The sequence below is a fragment of the Salvelinus alpinus genome, chromosome 2 (genome assembly GCF_045679555.1).
Source record: "Salvelinus alpinus chromosome 2, SLU_Salpinus.1, whole genome shotgun sequence".
NCBI classification, from domain to species: domain Eukaryota; kingdom Metazoa; phylum Chordata; class Actinopteri; order Salmoniformes; family Salmonidae; genus Salvelinus; species Salvelinus alpinus.
In genome coordinates this window covers 43,566,781-43,588,369 of record NC_092087.1, presented here as the reverse complement: position 1 = coordinate 43,588,369, position 21,589 = coordinate 43,566,781, and the positions used below count along the sequence as shown (strand labels likewise).

At 45.7% G+C, this 21,589-nt stretch overlaps 1 protein-coding gene across 21 annotated transcripts; it reads right to left on the bottom strand.

Annotated features, from left to right (window-relative positions):
• Positions 1-58: 58 nt before the first annotated feature.
• On the bottom strand, positions 59-21,513 carry LOC139562499 (protein SFI1 homolog). 21 transcript variants are annotated; one of them, XM_071380303.1, is made up of 15 exons: positions 20,462-21,513; positions 19,926-20,027; positions 19,760-19,830; positions 19,477-19,566; positions 19,106-19,243; positions 18,773-18,834; positions 17,933-18,524; positions 16,052-17,635; positions 14,599-14,687; positions 14,315-14,396; positions 14,028-14,182; positions 8,696-8,770; positions 8,140-8,297; positions 8,003-8,052; positions 59-3,433 (listed from the first exon to the last, which is right to left on the bottom strand). In XM_071380303.1, exons 9-15 carry the CDS (start codon positions 14,674-14,676, stop codon positions 3,315-3,317), a joined length of 717 nt encoding a protein of 238 aa, XP_071236404.1. In that variant the 5' UTR covers positions 14,677-14,687; positions 16,052-17,635; positions 17,933-18,524; positions 18,773-18,834; positions 19,106-19,243; positions 19,477-19,566; positions 19,760-19,830; positions 19,926-20,027; positions 20,462-21,513; the 3' UTR covers positions 59-3,314. The 21 variants fall into 21 exon arrangements, 13 of the variants coding, with proteins under 13 accessions (XP_071236404.1, XP_071236401.1, XP_071236391.1 ...); XM_071380300.1 differs by lacking the exon at positions 19,926-20,027 and having other exon boundaries at positions 16,052-16,446; positions 17,545-17,635; XM_071380290.1 differs by lacking the exon at positions 19,926-20,027 and having other exon boundaries at positions 19,760-19,871.
• Positions 21,514-21,589: the final 76 nt, after the last annotated feature.

Sequence of the window (21,589 nt, the reverse complement as noted above, 5' to 3'; positions counted from 1 at the left end):
TAGTTTTGTGAAAAACAGTCCAGCACTGCAAAGTTTAATGCAGAAAATACCAACATAATTAAGCATGTAGCAAATATTTTATTAAATGTACAAACACCAGAACATTATGTATATAACAAAAAGCCATTACAGCATAGTCAAGTCAAACATAAATCAAACACAGCTGCCTTGCCATTATTTTTCAGTCCAACCGATTATCACCAAGATTAGGGTTTTAAATTCAAAAGCTTCAATTGAACAATTTCCATACATCTTCCTCTATTTTGAATAATTATGTTTTTATACTATAAAAAACAACCAGTGCAGAATGGCAACATGTCATTCTCTTACACCACTGGGGCGACCATGGTCCGGTCTGTCATCTAGTGTGGTGGACAGAGTAATGATCAGTAGCCCCATGCTCTGGAGGCCTGCTGAGAACAGCCTGTCCCTGTCCCAGTCCTGTGGCTGTGCTGCTGTGGAGAACACTCTCTATCCTGTGGATCCTGGCAGCATTCAAGATATTTACAGGCTTCTGCTCTGCCAGCTCAGCTGACAGCCTGCCAATACAGTCCATCTGTCAATAACAATACAAAGAGCTGGAAATGAATCTGGAATGACCACAACATGGGAAAAATCATTGCACAATATGGCATGGTTATTATATACTTGACTTGCAATAAATTCTGACTGCTCTGTTTTCATAGCTGAAGATTTATGGCTCACATGAAAATGACACCTCCAGAGGAATGCATGCTAAATCAAAGCCATCAGTTTAGTTATTCATTTAGAAGTGGATAGGAAACCAATGAAAAAAGTATTACTTCAATGATTGGTTCTGGTTCTGGTTTTCTTTATGGACTGGTGTAACGGCAGTCTAAGTCGTCCTCCTCATCGGACGAGGAGAGGCGAGAAGGATCGGAGGACCAATGTACAGCGTGGTAAGTTTCCATGATTTAATAACATGAAAACAATATACAATTACAAAATAACAAAACAAACTAACCGTCACAGTCCCGTGTGGCACAAACACTGACACAGAAAACAACCACCCACAAAATCCCAACACAAAACAAGCCACCTATATGATTCTCAATCAGGGACAACGATTGACAGCTGCCTCTGATTGAGAACCATATTAGGCTGAACACAGAAACAGACAAACTAGACACACAACATAGAATGCCCACCCAGCTCACGTCCTGACCAACACTAAAACAAGCAAAACACATAAGCACTATGGTCAGGACGTGACAACTGGTGAATAGCCGGTACTTTTTTTTCTCTCCATTTTTTTCTCTCTTCATAAACACCACCATTGTTTTTGTTAATAAATCCTTAATTACTCTGCCTTAAAAGACATTGTGGCCCTTACATATATACCAATGACCGCAGCATCTTCCCTTCAAGTCTTACCTCATCCAGCCCTTGACTGATTGTGTTCCTCTCCGCAGTCTCTCCCTCACTTCCACTCATCTTCAGTCAGCTTCTCAAAACCTCTTCAAGTCTTAGCTACAGTGGCTTGCAAAAGTATTCACCCCCCTTGGCATTTTTTCTATTTTGTTGCCTTACAACCTGAAATTAAAATGGATTTTTGGGGGTGGTTTGTATCATTTGATTTACACAACATGCCTACCACTTTGAAGATGCAAATATATTTTTTATTGTGAAACAAACAAGACAAAAAAAAAAAAAAAGTGTGCATAACTATTCACGCCCCAAAGTCAACACATTGTAGAACCACCTTTTGCAGCAATTACAGCTGCAAGTCTCTTGGGTGACTCTATAAGCTTGGCACATCTAGCCACTGGGATTTTTACCCATTCTTCAAGGCAAAACTGCTCCAGCTCCTTCAAGTTGGATGGGTTCCGCTGGTGTACAGTAATCATTAAGTCATACCACAGATTCTCAATTGGATTGAGGTCTGGGCTTTGACGAGGCCATTCCAAGACATTTAAATGTTTCCCCTTAAACCACTCAAGTGTTGCTTCAGCAGTATACTTAGGGTCATTGTCCTCTGTCCCAGTTTCAAATCTCTGGAAGACTGAAACAGGTTTCCCTCAAGAATTTCCCTGTATTTAGCGCTATCCATCATTCCTTCAATTCTGACCAGTTTCCCAGTCCCTGCCGATGAAAAACACCCCCACAGCATGATGCTGCCACCACCATGCTTCACTGTGGGGATGGTGTTCTTGGGGTGATGATAAGTGTTGGGTTTGCGCCAGACATAGCATTTTCCTTGATGGCCAAAAAGCTCAATTTTTGTCTTATCTGACCAGAGTACCTTCTTCCATATGTTTGGGGAGTATCCCACATGCCTTTTGGCAAACAAAGTGTTTCCTTATTTTTTTCTTTAAGCAATGGCTTTTTCAGGCCACGCTTCTATAAAGCCCAGCTCTGTGGAGTGTACGGCTTAAAGTGGTCCTATGGACAGATACTCCAATCTCCGCTGTGGAGCTTTGCAGCTCCTTCAGGGTTATCTTTGGTCTCTTTGTTGCCTCTCTGATTAATGCCCTCCTTGCCTGGTCCATGAGTTTTGGTGGGCGGCCCTCTCTTGGCAGATTTGTTGTGGTGCCATATTCTATCAATTTTTAAATAATGGATTTAAATGGTGCTCCGTGGGATGTTCAAAGTTTCTAATATTTTTTTTATAACCCAACCCTGATCGTTAAACCCTAAAAATAATTTCACTTCACCAATTTGGACTATTTTGTGTATGTCCATTACATGAAATCCAAATAAAAATATATTTAAATTACAGGTTGTAATGCAACAAAATAGGAAAAAACGCTAAGGGGAATGAATACTTTTGCAAGGCCCTAGAAACACACACACACAAATCCACCAGAATGTATAAACAAGGTCTATCAGAAATGTTAATCATAGACCTGTGGGTCCTTACTGGAGTTGCTTGCAGTCCTGTTGGAAGCGCTGCATGTCCAGGTGGATATTGAGCAGCTCTCTGGTCCAGACTAAGGTGGGATCCACATCCTCAGTTAACACATCTTCTACATCAGCCTCTGGCTGTTGATGGAGGATGGTGAACTCATTGGGGGGCAGTAGTGAGGAGTCTGACCCATGAGCCACTAGGCTGCCTTAGCTAGAATTTTTTTTATATTGCAAGAAAGAAAAATCTTATTCAAAACAAACACACATGTTTTTGAAATATAGTAACCGCTACCTTAGTTTGAGTGTGGGTGGTCATGAATGAGGAGTGGGGTAGTCTGGTCTACTGATCCATAATGTGGGGCTGTTGGGAGACTGAGATGGGGGCGCTGGGCGTGCCAGCATGGGACTGATGGGGAGGGAGGCTGCAGCAGGGTGGAGGCTCGCTGTCACTGGGACCTGGGTTGGAGGTGGTAGAGGAGTTGCAGGTGGTAGCAGTTCTTTGACCGGGGAGTACAGCAGAACTCTAGGACGTCGTGGTTGTCATCTGGAAGCACGCACCGCCACCCTGCACACAGAGAGAGTTACTGTAAGACTCCCAAGGATTGGAGACATAGGGCCAGTTTCCCAGACAAACATTAAGCCTTGCCCTGGAGTAAAAAGGGATTTGAATTGAGATTCTCCATGTATTCGGAAAACCCTCCCCGTAAGGTTTAGGGTCTGATGTTGACATAGTGGCCACCAGTACAGGTGGTTGAGTGTGCGGTCTCTCGCTCCCTGCGCCACTGAGTCTATGTCCGGCTGTGGGTGAGGCCCTCTGCACCAGGGCTGGGCAAACAGGTCACACTCTGGACCATTACACTGGATCTTCGCAGCTAGCTAGCTGCTACCGAGTGGCTATCACCCTTGTCCAGAAGCATGCACCAGTTAGCCTCAAGCTAGCCTCGAGCTAGGCCCATCTCCCGGCTAGCAAATGAAGTACACCAACTACAATACCTCTCTTGACAATAAGCCAGGACCCTTTGTCGACACGGAGCCCCGCCGATCTATCACAACTGGTCTGCCGACGTAATTCGGCCGATGTGCTCTCAACCGGCCTCTGCGTCGTGGATGTTGGTGATGATCCATCTGCTAGCCCCGGCCCGCTAGCTTCCTGAACGCCGTGTCTCCCGCTCGCCTAGTGTAGTAATCGACTACCCAACGGCTCCCTATTTCATCTATTGCTGCTCATTGGACCCTATGATCACTCGGCTACACAGCTGATGCCTGCTGGACTGTTCATTAACACGGTACTTCATCTTGTTTATCTGTCGGCCCCAGCCTCGAACTCAGGCCCTGCATGTAGCTAACTGACCCTCTCTGCCCATTCATCGTCATTTATCCATTGCTGTTGTCTTAGCTGTTTCCCCGTTGTGGTCTTAGCTCTCCCAATCAACACCTGTGATTGCTTTATGCCTCTCTCTAATGTAAATATGCCTTGTATACTGTTGTTTAGGGCAGCTCTCGTTGTTTTATTTTACTGCGGAGCCACTAGTCCTGCTCAACATGCCTCAGATAGCCCCCTTGTCCCACCCCCACACATGCAGAGACCACACCTAGCTTAACTGGCGCCTCCAGAGATGCAACCTCTCTCATCGTCACTCAATGCCTAGGTTTACAACCACTGTACTCGCACCCTACCATACCCTTGTCTGTACACTATGCCCTGAATCTATCCTACCACACCCAGAAATCTGCTCCTTTTATTCTCTGTTCCCAAAGCACTAGACGACCAGTTCTTATAGCCGTACCCTCATCCTACCCCTCCTCTGTTAATGTAGAGGTTAACCCAGGCCCTGCAGCCTCCAGCATCACTCCCGTTCCCCAGGAACTCTCATTTATTGACTTCTGCTACCGTAAAAGCCTTGGGTTTATGCATGTTAACATCAGAAGCCTCCTCCAGAAATAAGTCCCTCACTATTGCCGCTTGTTATAGACCCCCCCTCAGCTCCCAGCTATGCCCTGGACACCATATGTGAATTGATTGCCCCCCATCTATCGTCAGAGTTCGTACTGCTAGGTGACCTAAATTGGGATATGCTTAACACCCCGGCCATCCTACAATCTATGCTAGATGCCCTCAATCTCACACAAATTGTCAAGGAACCTACCAGGTACAACCCCAAATCCGTAAACACGGGCACCCTCATAGATATCATCCTGACCGACTTGCCCTCTAAATACACCTCTGCTGTTTTCAACCAGGATCTCAGCAATCACTGCCTCATTGTCTGCGTCCGTCATGGGTCCACGGTCAAACGACCACGCCTCATCACTGTCAAACACTCCCTAAAACACTTCTGCGAGCAGGCCTTTCTAAATCGACCTGTCCCGGGTATCCTGGAAGGATATTGACCTCATCCCATCAGTAGAGGATGCCTGGTTGTTCTTTAAAAGTGGGAATAGTCCCCGCGATATGAAACTTTTCAGGGAAGTCAGAAACCAATACACAGTCAGTTAGGAAAGCAAAGGCTTGCTTTTTCAAACAGAATTTTGCATCCTGCAGGACTAATTCCAAAAGGTTTGGCCGTCTTTCCTTCCAGTTCCCTGCTGCCAATGACTGGAACGAATAGCAAAAAAATCACTGAAGCTGGAGACTCATATCTCCCTCACATCTTAAATAAGCATGCCCCATTCAAGAAATGTAGAACTAAGAACAGATTAGCCCTCGGTTCACTCCAGACTTGACTGCCCTTGACCAGCACAAAAACACCCTGTGGCATACTGCACTAGCATCGAATAGTCCCTGTGATATGCAACTTTTCAGGGAAGTCAGGAACCAATACACACAGTCAGATAGGAAAGCAACGGCTAGCTTTTTGAAACAGAATTGTGCATCCTGCAGCACTAATTCCAAAAAGTTTTGGTACACTGTAAAGTCCATGGAGAATAAGAGTACCTCCTCCCAGCTGCCCACTGCACTGAGACTAGGAAACACTGTCACCACTGATAAAGTGGATTTCAATAAGCATCTCTACAGCTGGCCATGCTTTCCACCTGGCTACCCCAACCCCGGGCCAACAGCTCTGCACCCCCCGCAGCAACTGGCCCAAGCCCCCCCGCTTCTCCTTCACCCAAATCCAGACAACTGATGTTCTGATGGAGCTGCAAAATCTTGATCCCTACAAATCAGCTGGACTAGAAAATCTGGACCCTCTCTATCTAAAATGATCCGCCGCCATTGTTGCAACCCCTATTACTAGTCTGTTCAACCTCTCGTATCGTCTGAGATTCCTAAAGACTGGAACGCAGTCGCGGTTATCCCCCTCTTCAAAGGGGGAGACACTCTAGACCCAAACTGTTACAGACCTATATCCATCCTGCCCTGTCTTTCTGAAGTCTTCGAAAGCTAAGTGAACAAACAGATCACCGACCATTTCGAATCCCACCGTACCTTCTCCGCTATGGAATCTAGTTTCCGAGCTGGTCACGTGTGCACCTCAGCCACACTCAAGGTCCTAAACAACTAAATAACCGCCATCGATAAAAGACAGTACTGCGCAGCCATCTTCATCGACCTTGCCAAGGCTTTCGACTCTTGTCAATCACCGTATTCTTATCGGCAGACTCAACAGCCTTGGTTTCTCTAATGACTGCCTCGCCTGGTTCACCAACTACTTCTCAGAGTTCAGTGTGTCAAATCGGAGGGCCTGTTGTCCGGACCTCTGGCAGTCTCTATGGGGATGCCACAGGGTTCAATTCTCGGGCTGACTCTTTTCTCTGTATATATCAATGATGTCGCTCTTGCTGCTGGTGATTATCTGATCCACCTCTACGCAGACGTCACCATTCTGTAAACATCTGGCCCTTCTTTGGACACTTATCAAACCTCCAAACGAACTTCAACGCCATACAACACTCCTTCCGTGGCCTCCAACTGCTCTTAAATGCTAGTAAAACAAAATGCATGCTCTTCAACCTATCGCTGCCCGCACCCGCCCACCCGACTAGCATCACTACTCTGGACGGTTCTGACTTAGAATATGTGGACAACTATAAATACCTAGGTGTCTGGCTAGACTGTAAACTCTCCTTCCAGACTCATATTAAGCATCTCCAATCCAAAATTAAATCTAGAATCGGCTTCCTATTTCGCAACAAAGCCTCCTTCACTCATGCTGCCAAACATACCCTCGTAAAACTGACCATCCTACCGATCGTTGACGGCGATGTAATTTACAAAATAGCCTCAAACACTCTACTCAGCAAATTGGATGCAGTCTATCACAGTGCCATCCACTGCGACCTGTTTGCTCTTGTTGGCTGGTACTCGCTACATATTCGTCGCCAAACCCACTGGCTCCAGGTCATCTATAAGTCTTTGCTAGGTAAAGCTCCACCTTATCTCAGCTCACTGGTCACCATAGCAACACCCACCCATAGCACACGCTCCAGCAGGTATATTTCACTGGTCATCCCCAAAGCCAACACCCACTTTGGCCGCCTTTCCTTCCAGTCCCCTGCTGCCAATGACTGGAACGAATTTCAAAAATCACTGAAGCTGGAGACATATCTCCCTCACTAACTTTAAGCGTCAGCTGTCAAAGCAGCTTGCCGATCGCTGCAGCTGTACAACTACAGTGGGGAGAACAAGCATTTGATACACTGCCGATTTTGCAGGTTTTCCTACTTACAAAGCATGTAGAGGTCTGTAATTTTTATCATAGGTACACTTCAACTGTGAGAGACGGAATCTAAAACAAAACTTCCAGAAAAATCACATTGTATCAAATACTTGTTCTCCCCACTGTACCTACCCCATCCCCAAATTTGTTTTTCTTCTCTTTTGCACACCAGTATTTCTACTTGCACATCTTCAGATGCACATATATCACTAGTGTTAATTGCTAAATTGTAATTACTTCGCCACTATTGGCCTATTTATTGCCTAACCTCCTTACTTCATTTTGCACACACTGTATACAGATTTTTCTATTGTGTTATTGACTTAACGTTTGTTTATCCCATGTGTAACTCTGTTGTTTTTGTCGCACTGCTTTGCTTCATCTTGGCCAGGTTGCAGTTGTAAATGAGAACTTGTTCTCAACTGGCCTACCTGGTTAAATAAAGTTTTTTTTATTTTTTTTTTAAACCTCACTGCTATCTGTTTCCACTGCAACACCACCCCTGGAGACACCGCGAAGAACTCTGTAGAGCACAAAAAAGACAGGCTTGATACAGTTCCACACAGACAAGACACACTAGAATAATAAAACACAGCATCTGCTCACACACATCTGCTCCTGGCTGTGCAGTGCTATGTTGGTGGAGAAGCTGCCCATGTGAGCGGCGTGGGCCACCCCTTTCCTCAGAAGCTGGTCTCTATAGAACTGGCAGCCTGCGCCAGCCTCTCCTGCTTCCGGTGCTGCTCCGCGACCCACAGCCTCCAGCACCTGGAACAGAACACACCAGGGGATCTTCCGTCTTATTCAGTGTGTCTGAGGAGTATACACTATTCTATACGTTTCCACTCTATTCACCAGGGGACGTCTCATTCATTATGTCTATCGAGTCCCTTTCATATCCTTATTCCAGCTGTGGCCTGGATATCATCAATGAGGAAAATAGGTCTCTGACTTTACACCCATTAGCCTGGTCACAGAGCCGTTTGTGCGGTCTTGCTAACTCCTATGGTCATTGGAAAGACAGCACAAACAGATCTGGACCCAGGCTGTACATTAACAAGGTCAGCAGTTGTAATCATACAGACAAACAGAGACAGGGATAATATTTCATGTGTTTTAGTTAGGCTGAAGGCCAGCTGCCAGTGAAGTATGTGTCCAGGTGTTACCTTGGCCTGCAGACTGAGGGACCAATGCCAGAGGGCCAGTTCTGTCTGCTCAGCCGCTCTCCTTCTGTGCTGCAGCTGTGCAGGCCAGGGAAGAAAAACACAGTTACATAACAGCCAGGAGTTCACCCCGACACTCAGCTCACAGATGGATCATAGAAAGAGATCATTAAAGCCAAGAAACATCCGAAAACACTATTTTTCAATTAAATCATTGTATTTTAAAGTAACTTGAACACAATTTCTCACATAAGTCTTGGTAAGTTGACCTTTAATATTTGAAATAACTATGTTAAAACAGCAATAACCTCACCACAATGTTCCAGCGTGCAAAAAAAAGAAAAAAAAGACCTGGCATGTATTGTTTCAAATCAAATTTTATTTGTCACATGCGCCGAATACAACAGGTGTAGAGCTTACAGTGAAATGCTTACTTACAAGCCCTTAACCAACGATGCAGTTAAGAAAATACCAAAAATAAAAAAATTAAGAAAGTAGTAAGAGATAAGAAAAACAAATAATATGGAGCAGCAGTGAATAACAATAGCGGGGCTATATACAGGGGGTACCGATACAGAGTCAATGTGCGGGGAACTGGTGTCGAGGTAATTAACATAATTATGTACATGCAGGTAGGGTTGTTAAAGTGGCTATGCATAGATAATAACAGACAGTAATAGCAGTGCGGGGGGGTGCAAATAGTATAGGTAGCCATTTGATTAGCTGTTCAGGAGTCTTATGGCTAGAAGCTGTTTAGAAGCCTTTTGGACCTAGACTTGGCGCTTCGGTACCGCTTGCCGTGCGGTAGCAGAGAGAACAGTCTATGACCATTTTTAGGGCCTTCATCTGACACCGCCTGGTATAGAGGTCCTGGATGGCAAGAAGCTTGGCCCCAGTGATGTACTGGGCCGTACGCACTACCCTCTGTAGTGCCTTGCGGTTGGAGGCCGAGCAGTTGCCATACCAGGCAGTGATGCAACCCGTCAGGATGCTCTCGATGGTGCAGCTGTAGAACCTTTTGAGGATCTGAGGACCCATGGCAAATCTTTTCAGTCTCCTGAGGGGGAATAGGTTTTGTTGTGCCCTCTTCACGACTGTCTTGGTGTGCTTAGACCATGTTAGTTTGTTGTTGATGGGGACGCCAAGGAACGTGAAAATCTCAACCTGCTCCACTACAGCCCTGTCGATGAGAATGGGGGCGTGCTCGGTCCTCCTTTTCCTGTAGTCCACAATCATCTCCTTTGTCTTGATCACGTTGAGGGAGAGGTTGTTGTCCTTGTGTAACCGATTTGAAATGGCTAGCTAGTTAGCGGGGTGCGCGCTAATAGCATTTCAATCGGTGACGTCATTCGCTCGGAGGCCTTGAAGTAGTTGTTCCCCTTGCTCCGCAAGGGCCGCGGCTTTTGTGGCGCGATGGGTAACGATGCTTCGTGGGTGTCAGTTGTTGATGTGTGCAGAGGGTCCCTGGTTCAAGCCCAGGTAGGGGTGAGGAGAGGTCATGGCCAGGTCTCTGACCTTCTATAGGCTGTCTCATCATTGTCAGTGATCAGGCTGTTGTCATCGGCAAACTTAATGATGGTGTTGGAGTTGTGCCTGGCCGTGCAGTAATGAGTGAACAGGGAGTACAGGAGGGGCCCCCGTGTTGAGGATCAGCGTGGCAGATGTGTTGTTACCTACCCTTACCACCTGGGGGCGGCCCGTCTCAACATTGAAATCAAATCAAATCAAATCAAATTTTATTAGTCACATACACATGGTTAGCAGATGTTAATGCGAGTGTAGCGAAATGCTTGTGCTTCTAGTTCCGACAATGCAGTAATAACCAACAGTAATCTAACCTAACAATTCCACACTACTACCTTACACACACACACACACAAGTGTAAGGGATAAAGAATATGTACATAAAGATATATGGATGAGTGGTGGTACAGAACGGCATGGCAGATGCAGTAGATGGTATAGAGTACGGTATATACATATGAGATGAGTACTGTAGGGTATGTAAACATAAAGTGGCATAGTTTAAAGTGGCTAGTGGTACATGTATTGCATAAAGATGGCAAGATGCAGTAGATGATATAGAGTACAGTATATATACATATGAGATGGGTAATGTAGGGTATGTAAACATTGTATTAAGTGGCATTGCTTAAAGTGGCTAGTGGTACATTTTTACATAATTTCCATCAATTCCCATTTTTAAAGTGGCTGGAGTTGAGTCAGTATGTTGGCAGCGGCCGCTAAATGTTAGTGGTGGCTGTTTAACAGTCTGATGGCCTTGAGATAGAAGCTGTTTTTCAGTCTCTCGGTCCCTGCTTTGATGCACCTGTACTGACCTCGCCTTCTGGATGATAGCGGGGTGAACAGGCAGTGGCTTGGGTGGTTGTTGTCCTTGATGATCTTTATGGCCTTCCTGTGACATCGGGTGGTGTAGGTGTCCTGGAGGGCAGGTAGTTTGCCCCTGGTGATGCGTTCTGCAGACCTCACTACCCTCTGGAGAGCCTTACGGTTGTGGGCGGAGCAGTTGCCGTACCAGGCGGTGATACAGCCCGACAGGATGCTCTCGATTGTGCATCTGTAGAAGTTTGTGAGTGCTTTTGGTGACAAGCCGAATTTCTTCAGCCTCCTGAGGTTGAAGAGGCGCTGCTGCGCCTTCTTCACAACGCTGTCTGTGTGGGTGGACCAGTTCAGTTTGTCCGTGATGTGTACACCGAGGAACTTAAAACTTTCCACCTTCTCCACTACTGACCCGTCGATGTGGATAGGGGGGTGCTCCCTCTGCTGTTTCCTGAAGTCCACAATCATCTCCTTTGTTTTGTTGACGTTGAGTATGAGGTTATTTTCCTGACACCACACTCCGAGGGCCCTCACCTCCTCCCTGTAGGCCGTCTCGTCGTTGTTGGTAATCAAGCCTACCACTGTAGTGTCATCCGCAAACTTGATGATTGAGTTGGAGGCGTGCATGGCCACGCAGTCGTGGGTGAACAGGGAGTACAGGAGAGGGCTCAGAACGCACCCTTGTGGGGCCCCAGTGTTGAGGATCAGCGGGGTGGAGATGTTGTTACCTACCCTCACCACCTGGGGGCGGCCCGTCAGGAAGTCCAGGACCCAGTTGCACAGGGCGGGGTCGAGACCCAGGGTCTCGAGCTTGATGACGAGTTTGGAGGGTACTATGGTGTTAAATGCTGAGCTGTAATCGATGAACAGCATTCTCACATGGGTATTCCTCTTGTCCAGATGGGTTAGGGCAGTGTGCAGTGTGGTTGCGATTGCGTCGTCTGTGGACCTATTGGGTCGGTAAGCAAATTGGAGTGGGTCTAGGGTGTCCGGTAGGGTGGAGGTGATATGGTCCTTGACTAGTCTCTCAAAGCACTTCATGATGACGGAAGTGAGTGCTACGGGGCGGTAGTCGTTTAGCTCAGTTACCTTAGCTTTCTTGGGAACAGGAACAATGGTGGCCCTCTTGAAGCATGTGGGAACAGCAGACTGGGATAAGGATTGATTGAATATGTCCGTAAACACACCAGCCAGCTGGTCTGCGCATGCTCTGAGGACGCGGCTGGGAATGCCGTCTGGGCCTGCAGCCTTGCGAGGGTTAACACGTTTAAATGTTTTACTCACCTCGGCTGCAGTGAAGGAGAGCCCGCAGGTTTTGGTAGGGGGCCGTGTCAGTGGCACTGTATTGTCCTCAAAGCGGGCAAAAAAGTTGTTTAGCCTGTCTGGGAGCAAGACATCCTGGTCCTCGACGGGGCTGGTTTTCTTTTTGTAATCCGTGATTGACTGTAGACCCTGCCACATACCTCTTGTGTCTGAGCTGTTGAATTTTGACTCGATTTTGTCTCTGTACTGAGACTTGGCCTGTTTGATTGCCTTGCGGAGAGAATAGCTACACTGTTTGTATTCGGTCATGCTTCCGGTCACCTTGCCCTGGTTAAAAGCAGTGGTTCGCGCTTTCAGTTTCACGCGAATGCTGCCGTCAATCCACGGTTTCTGGTTTGGGAATGTTTTTATCGTTGCTGTGGGTACGACATCGTCAATGCACTTCCTAATGAACTCGCTCACCGAATCAGCATATTCGTCAATATTGTTGTTGGACGCGATGCGGAACATATTCCAATCTGCGTGATCGAAGCAGTCTTGAAGCGTGGATTCAGATTGGTCGGACCAGCGTTGAACAGACCTGAGCGCGGGAGCTTGTTGTTTGAGTTTTTGTTTGTAGGCTGGAATCAACAAAATGGAGTCGTGGTCAGCTTTTCCGAAAGGGGGGCGGGGGAGGGCCTTATAAGCGTCGCGGAAATTAGTGTAACAATGGTCTAGTGTTTTTCCAGCCCTGGTAGCACAATCGATATGCTGATAGAATTTAGGGAGTTTTGTTTTTAGATTAGCCTTGTTAAAATCCCCAGCTACGTTGAATGCAGCCTCAGGGTGTGTGGTTTCCAGTTTACAAAGAGTCAGATAAAGTTTGTTCAGGGCCATCGATGTGTCTGCTTGGGGGGGAATGTATACGGCTGTGATTATGATTGACGAGAATTCCCTTGGTAGATAATGCGGTCGACATTTGATTGTGAGGAGTTCTAGATCAGGTGAACAGAACGACTTGAGTTCTTGTGTGTTGTTATGATGATCACACCACTTCTCGTTAATCATAAGGCATACCCCCCCGCCCCTCTTCTTACCCGAAAGATGTTTGTTTCTGTCGGCGCGATGCATGGAGAAACCAGCTGGCTGCACCGACTCCGTTAGCGTCCCTTGAGTTAGCCATGTTTCCGTGAAGCAGAGCACGTTGCAATCCCTGATGTCTCTCTGGAATGCTACCCGTGCTCGGATTTCATCAACCTTATTGTCAAGAGACTGGACATTGGCGAGTAGTATGCTAGGGAGTGGAGCGCGATGTGCCCGTCTCCGAAGCCTGACCACGAGACCGCCACGTTTTCCCCTTTTTCGGCGTCGCACAGGGTCGCCGGCTGGGATCAGATCCATTGTATTGTGTGGAAGGCAAGACACTGGATCCGTTTCGGGAAAGTCATATTCCTGGTAGGAACGATGATGAGTTGACGTTAATCGTATATTCAGTAGTTCCTCCCGACTGTATGTAATGAAACCTAAGATTACCCGGGGTACCGATGTAAGAAATAACACGTAAAAAAACAAAATACTGCATATTTTCCAAGGAACACGAAGCGAGGCAGCCATCTCTTTCCGGCGCCGGAACCTGAGTGTCCCGTTTCTTGCATCACCTAAATAAGGACCACATGAAAAACACAATATTAAACACAGACTAACATAGGATCAGAATGTATCAAACACCACACAACAGACTCGAACGCAGTACCTTATAGCTCTGCTGATGCTGCCGGTACATAGTCCACAATCTGAACATACTGCAAAGAAGAGAGTGGTGCCTTTTGGTTTTCTCCATGCCTGTACTCTCCTCCACAACCGCTCTGCTTCGCTCCCGCCATCTCCTGAAAGTCCCCTGCTGCCTCACTGAGACATACAGAATGGTGGCAGTAGGCTTCAAATTTCAGTGGAGGCTTCATTCAATGCGTCAGGAGACTGATCTAACAGAAAATAGCATCGAATAATGAACAATTTGTCTTCATCTTAGTATCTCTTTACCTTTATCCATGCGACTCGGAGCCCTGCTCACTGCCGGTGACGGTTTGACACAGGATGTGGCTTTCCTCCATGCCAACAGCACCTATAGGAAAATAAATTACATTTGTTGGTGAGTATTTCACACTGGCTTGAGCAGTATTTGCAGTCAGAATCAGTCGTGGTGACAGTTCTGATAACATACGAAGCAGTAGAAATAAATTAGAAGCTAAGTCATTGAGCTTCTATAAAACTTTCAATGAAGCCTGAGACTTTATCATAGGTAATAGATAGAGCTGCTCTAACACCTTAGCCTGAACAGTGCCGGTAGTGGTTCTCTGCCCTCTTCTCACTGCTCCTGGCTGCTGCAGTCTCCTTCCACACATGCAGAACCCTCCTGGGAAGACGTAATACAAGAGTCGGTCAGAAAGATTACCAAAATCAACATTCCAAGTAAGAGACGGTGGATAAAGAGATTGAGATGGTGGATCCATTTGGGTTGATACTGGAGGAAGTCATGCTGATGCAAGCTGTAGCGCTCCTCTACAAGCTCATCGACCTGCTGTGTCTGGAGGTGATGCCACCACAGGGGATCATAGGCAGAGAGATTACAGCACGTCCCCTCGGACCCAAACAAACAAGGCAGGGTGGAGCCTATTCTGCGAGGAGCATCAATCAGGTCAGACGACACATGATGACCAAATGAATGAACAATAGAAAAGTTAACTAACAACATTCAGAACAGTTAACGTATAAATAGGGATGGGCAACTTTGAGGGGTGCATACACACATCCATACCCACACATGCAGTCAGAGCCGGCCCGAGCCTTTTGGCGGGGCCCCACCTCGTGAGCAAAACATTTTAGTGCCCCCCCCCCCCTCTTGACAGCGGAGAGATTTTTGTTGTTGTTTAAGTTTTAAAGTTAATTTCCTGCAATGCTACAGATTTTGACACGGGGCGGAGAGAAATGTTAGCAGTTTTTAATATGATATCTGAGTGAGTGACTCCCAAAATCAAATGGGGGCCCCCTCGTTGGTAATTCGACCATGATAAATACAAGTTTAGATAGCACGCCGCTAGACTAACTTATCAATCTAATACATTTTAGCTGACATGGGCTAATTGAGTGACTCTCAGTGACATAAGATAAACTGATGATGCAAAACCAAATTTCAAAGCTGCACCTTGTGTATTCTACTATTCTAACTGTCAAACGTTCAGACCCAGAGTTCCTAAAGAAATATATATATATTTATAGCCCATCCGTGATGTATATGATGTGAGCTCTGTTGTGCCTTCCAGGCCTGTAAGGTGTGATTGAGAAGTCTGACTCATGCCATGAAGACAATCTGATCCAGCCTGCTGTTCTTCTCTCCTCTGTGCTGGACACACTGACATCACAAAGAATGTAGGATTACTCTGGAGAAACCAAACAGAGCAAGGCTAATGGTAACTATGCTGTACCTCACTCCAGCCACTCAGGGCGCGTCACACACAACACACATTCCCATGTCGACCTGCCTGCTCCTCTCGGTTTTGCCTTAAGAGATACATAAAAACCAAACACACTTGAAGGATTAACCAAAATCTCAAAAGGGTCTAATCAAATCCTGTTAAGAACACACCCGTCTACGTCTTTCTGAACCAGTTGGTCCCCAACAGTCAGCGTGAGTAGCAGGTGGTCATTAACATGCATTATAACCACAAGACAAATATCATCCTGATCCTCACTGATATTTTACAGTCAGTCGTACAGTACCTGTCCCGGATCATGGTGACGTTGTCCTTCCACTGGCTCAGTGTGTTGTGGACTACAGTATGGTGGTCCAGTATGTCAGAGGCTCTCCGTTTCTCCTTCCTCACCCTCCACTGCCAGTGGTGCCAGGCTCTAGTCAAACACCACCTCTATTCATGCAGCAAGGCCCAAAGGGCAGGACAGCTGGGCTCTGTCTGGGTGTATGGCTGTACCATGATGGTGTGTGTGTGTGTGTGTGTGTGTGTGTGTGTGTGTGTGTGTGTGTGTGTGTGTGTGTGTGTGTGTGTGTGTGTGTGTGTGTGTCGGGACAGCTGTTCTCCTATCCTCTCAGCCAGCCTCTGCTCCTTTCTCTCCTCTGAATGTCCCCACCAGGTGTAAAAGGCCCAGGTGTACTGACGCTGCCCACAGACGGTTAGAGTGTGTCACACATTAAGACAAATGTCATCATCATCACCACAAGGCTAGCTATATGTATTCATAAATGTAGCCATTTTTCAAAAAAAATTATAATAGTAGTATGGTGATCTAGGATCAGTTTTGCTTTTCAGATCATAATTAATAAGATCACATGGACTGGTTGGACCTGATCCTAGATCAGCACTAGTTCAGAAACAGGATGTGATTATGGGGTTGTGTCGTCTCGCCTCTCCCTGTGCGGTTTCCTCTGGCAGGTAAACTCAACCCAGGAGTTCAGACACTGGAAAGACGTGGTTCGCAAACCAGGCCTGAGCACGACGCTCCAGACCCTACAACCACACACAGTAATGTACAGGTAACTGCCAAAATAACAGAACCACTTGAGTAATAAAGTGCATTGAAAGCAGGTGCTTCTACACAGGTGTGGTTATAAGTTGATTAAGCAATTAACATCCCATCATGCTTAGGGTCACATACAAAAATGCTTGGCAGGCCATTATTTTAGCTACCATAGCTATGCCTCCATAGTATAACAATGCCCCCATTTATAAGGCACAAGCGGTCACTGAATGCTTTGACGATCATGAAAATTATGTCAACCGTATGCCATGGACATCTCAGTCCCCAGATCACAACCCAATTGAACACTTATGAGAGATTCAGAGTGGCGCTTGAGACAGCGTTTTCCCACCATCAACAAAGTACGAAATTATATAATTTTGCGTGGAAGAGTGCTGTCGTATCCCTCCAATAGAGTTCCAGACACTTGCAGAATCTACACCAACTGAAGGTGCATTGAAGCTGTTCTGGCTCGTGGTGGAGTCAACGCCCTATTGAGACACTTTATGTTGGCGGTTCCTTTATTTTGACAGTTACATGTAGGTGTGTGTGTACCTGCATGTGTCAGTGCTCAACAAGCCGCTCTCTCCAGTGATTCAAGCAGTAGCTCTGTAGTGACGTGCGGTCCAGAGAAACTACTTTCAGAATTACTCTTCTAATAACACACTAGTTGTCTGGGAAGTCAAAAAAACATGTGCATGGACAGTGTCGCTGAAATTTGCCAAAAGGAGCCTGCCAACCTGTTGTGGGTGTGTGTAATCTGCATCAGTGTCTGAAGTACCCCATCTTCAGCTTCCTCCAGACGTTGCTGCCAGAGTATCCAATACCTGCCTGTAAGATACGGAGAAAACACATAACATAGCAGATGTGGTACTAACTCCGGAACAATTCAATTCAAATAACTATTATTTCCTGGGAGGGAACTTCATGTGTGATGATGAATGGTACATACAAGACGCATAACAACATAGAACACAAAAACATGTAGGATACAGTATAAAGGATTAGAAGCAATCACAGGGTATATACACACATGTATACAAATAAAACCTTCAAATTGTACTGATACTAATGCAGGGTGAATATACAAACATGGATATTATAGTACTGTAGCAGCATAACTCTTACAGTGTGATGATGACGCTGGACAGCGATGTTCTTGTTGAGTCGATGAGTATCTGAGCGATATTAAGGGCCAGACTTCTCAGACCAGCGTGCTGCAGACAGAACAAATTAGAGACAGAAAGGGAAGGAATACTCTGTGGTACAGCAACTTGTCTATGGACCGAGTAGTGCAGAAATAATTCAGAAGTGCTTTGCTCCATGTCACCAATAGATGGCGGTGTTGGTGTTAACTTGCTGCTGCCTGATCTCTCTGACTCCTGCATGCACAACTCCACATCTGCACATGAGCTCAGGAAATTCACTTAATCTTCTTGCAATATGTTGCGAAGTATGATGTTGAGGTGGATGAGGGCACATGAAGTTTACCATAAGGTGAAGATTCTTAATGTTTTTCTTGCAATAGTGTGTGACTTCACATCGGTCAGTGTGTGTGTGGTAGGATAGTGTCTCCAGCACTCCAGTGGCCTGCGCTGTATGCTGAATTGTGCCAGATGGTCAACACCCTGCTCTCTGTCCACCTCTCTCTGTAGTCCACATCTCCACACATACCAATACCTCAGGACCAAGCGGAGTTGCCAGGCTCGCACAGCAACAGCTGAAACACAGGAGGTAGACCAATACATGAAGATAAACAACAACAGAAAGCAATGGTAATGTGAATGCAAGTTCTAGAGGACAACAGGCAGGATCTGTAGTATGTTTGAGACAACCCAAGTTTGGCTACAATTGTCAATATAAGTTTCTGATATCCTAAATTGGGAGTATATTATCCTGGACCATGAATGTCATCCAGTGATTGTAATAAGAGGTACAGTAGTACACATGATTAACAGAAGATGGCACCTTGTGGTTTCCTCTTAGCTTGGCGGAGGTGAACGTAGCTTATCCAGGCATGAACATAGTGCCTATGACAGAATAACAATGCATCATACCTCCCAGTCTGCCACATAGTCCACACCCAACTGTATTGTGGAAACACACATCAGCAGTAACACAGGCTGCCCCCTCCCCTTTTACTCACAAATTATTATATTGTCAAACACATATATAAATCACTCACGCAATGACTGTATGTAGGATGCTCACTAACCTCCCAGAGGCAGTGTATTGTTCCTAATTCAAAGTAATTTCAAATAAAATTTACAAAAATAGCATTTATCAGTCGTAATGCCTCACCGTAGAGTTGTGAGTTTCTGGAACTGAAGAGCAGATTATTGCATCCTGTGTTTCATCCTCATGTACACATCCCAGCTGTCCCAAGCCACACGCAGACACCGCCTCTCAGCTGGCATACAGGAGCAACTCTTGTTCCTGCTGTGACACAACATGCCCTTCCAGCCATTACTGCTGGAGTCCATCATTTTCAGAAGAGAAACATTCTTCCTGATTAAAACCAAAACCACAATCATGCCAGTCCATACCAAAACATGTTGCTTTTTTTTGTAATAATGTCATTTCCACAAACAGACTTTCTCCGTAAGTACTGATGGGCATGTATGGTCACCCCACAGCTGAGCAGCAGGTAGAGGGTAAAGCCAGACACTGACCTGTAATGGCACTCTGCCCTCACTGTGAGCCTCAACTCCCTCCTAGCTGTCCACCACTCATCCTTCCAGCTCCACCCTGCGATGTGAGACCTACAGATTGGACAAGGTAACATTCTTCCAGTTAGCGAACTCAGGCTACACACAGTGGATATATTAACAGCATAGCATCAAGAGCTTAACCAATGTTATTTCCCCACCATTTGGAATTTACATTGTAATGCATTATAAATTCAAGCAGTGATGTAATCTGTCTAATCTATAGGGTATTCCTGAGAAAGTGCACCTGGCTTTGTAAGGATGAACCCATCCAAAGGTCTTCTGCATCCATAGTTTGAGGAACTCCTTGCAAGGTGCCTGGAAGAAAGACCGACTTCAGGGATGGCCAACTCCAGTCACTAAACATACAGTACATGAAATCAGTGGTTCCCAACGTTTTTCGGTTACTGTACCACCAACTGAAGTGTGCTCTGGTCAGGGGGTACCCCTGAAATACGTCCTCGTGTACATTCTACCCGTAGGCTTATGGTCTCATGAGTCTTCTCAAGTACCCCCTGTGGATAGGTCAAGTACCCCCAGCGGTACATGTATTTGTGGTTAGTGCCATTTCGAATCCTTGGGACGTCCTAGCCCTTGATCGTGACTCTCAGTTCCATTACATAACACATAAGAGTCATTGGACTCTAATATTTTTTTATTTGAAGGATTCTTTCTCGCTGATAAAAGATAAGGGCAATATGTTTCGAAAGCCGTATCGCAAGCGATGATTATTGACGTTTCTAAAACAACGCGTCGGGATTGTAGCTAGTTCAGGTGAGGTAGACTTGGGCGAAGCTAATTAGCCGGAAACTGTAGATCGAAGGCAGAACATCGCCTAGAGTTTGAGAGCTACACCTACCCATTTTAACATGTTATCTTCAAATGGGGTAGGGACGTCCCAGGGATTCCAGATAGAAAATGCATTTTATTTGAAGGGGGTACTTCTCACCTTATTTTCGGCTCCTTGTCTTCCGCCTTGGTTCCAGGTGTATCCGACTTTATAACTGGATATAGCATTGAGTGGAGCTCCTTTTGTACCAGATGTTTGGTTTTTGGGTTCCTCTACCTCTGGAAGTCATTGCCACAACAGTTGCCTAGCTAACTACCTGAGAACACTAACGTTACTCACTAGCTCGAACTACTGGCTGTCATTCAGATTACTAACTTCTTCAACTAGCCGAACAGAAATCACCCTTTCATTATCTTCATATTAATAACGTAGCTACCATTACATTTTCTTAATTCCCTAACTAGTTTCACGTCTATAGCTAGGTTTCCAACCAATTTGGGGCCGATTTTCATGCGAATAACCTCAAATCTGCCTAAAACAATATGCATTTCCCACCAGAGATGTTTTAATCAAACCAAAGATTATGGAAAACTGACAAGACTACATGTCTCTTCGCCCTAACAATGGGAGTCGTTGTTCACAAAGTGGCACGGCTGGCTGTCTAGTTCCCGCCTATTCTTTGGATTGGTGGATACATCTATTTATTGTAATTTGTTTTTAATATTCGATGAGGGTTGTTAACTTCAACCGCCTGTATTCAATGACGAGAGATTATATGCTACAGCCACATTACATGAATACGACGCTAAACCATCTCGAGACAACTCGAATTTAAAGTGTTCTTTTTTCTCAAAGTTGCTGGGATGTCACGTGTCCAACTTATATCAGTATACGCGTAACAATTTAAGCATTACGAAACTTCTATTCGATCAAATAAACCTCAGGTAGAAAATAAGCCATTACATTTTCGTTGAACAAATTCGACACTCGCGGTTTTATTTTCGCTGACATTTTTTGGGCTGAGTAAACCCTCTCGTTTAGCCTTTTCCTCTGTGATTTGTCGCCACATATGGTTTGTTTACGTTTCATCTGTTGTGGTTAGATGGGGTAGGCCTACATCTCCATCCAGTGGTCGTGTCGGGGAAAACAGCTGTTGACAACCGAAGCATTAGCTAACTCTTAACACTTTTTCATAACCTGCTACATTAATTCACATATCCTGCTGCGTTAGTTCTCGTAACCTGCCACGTTAATTATCCTAACCTGCGACGTTAATTATCCTGACTG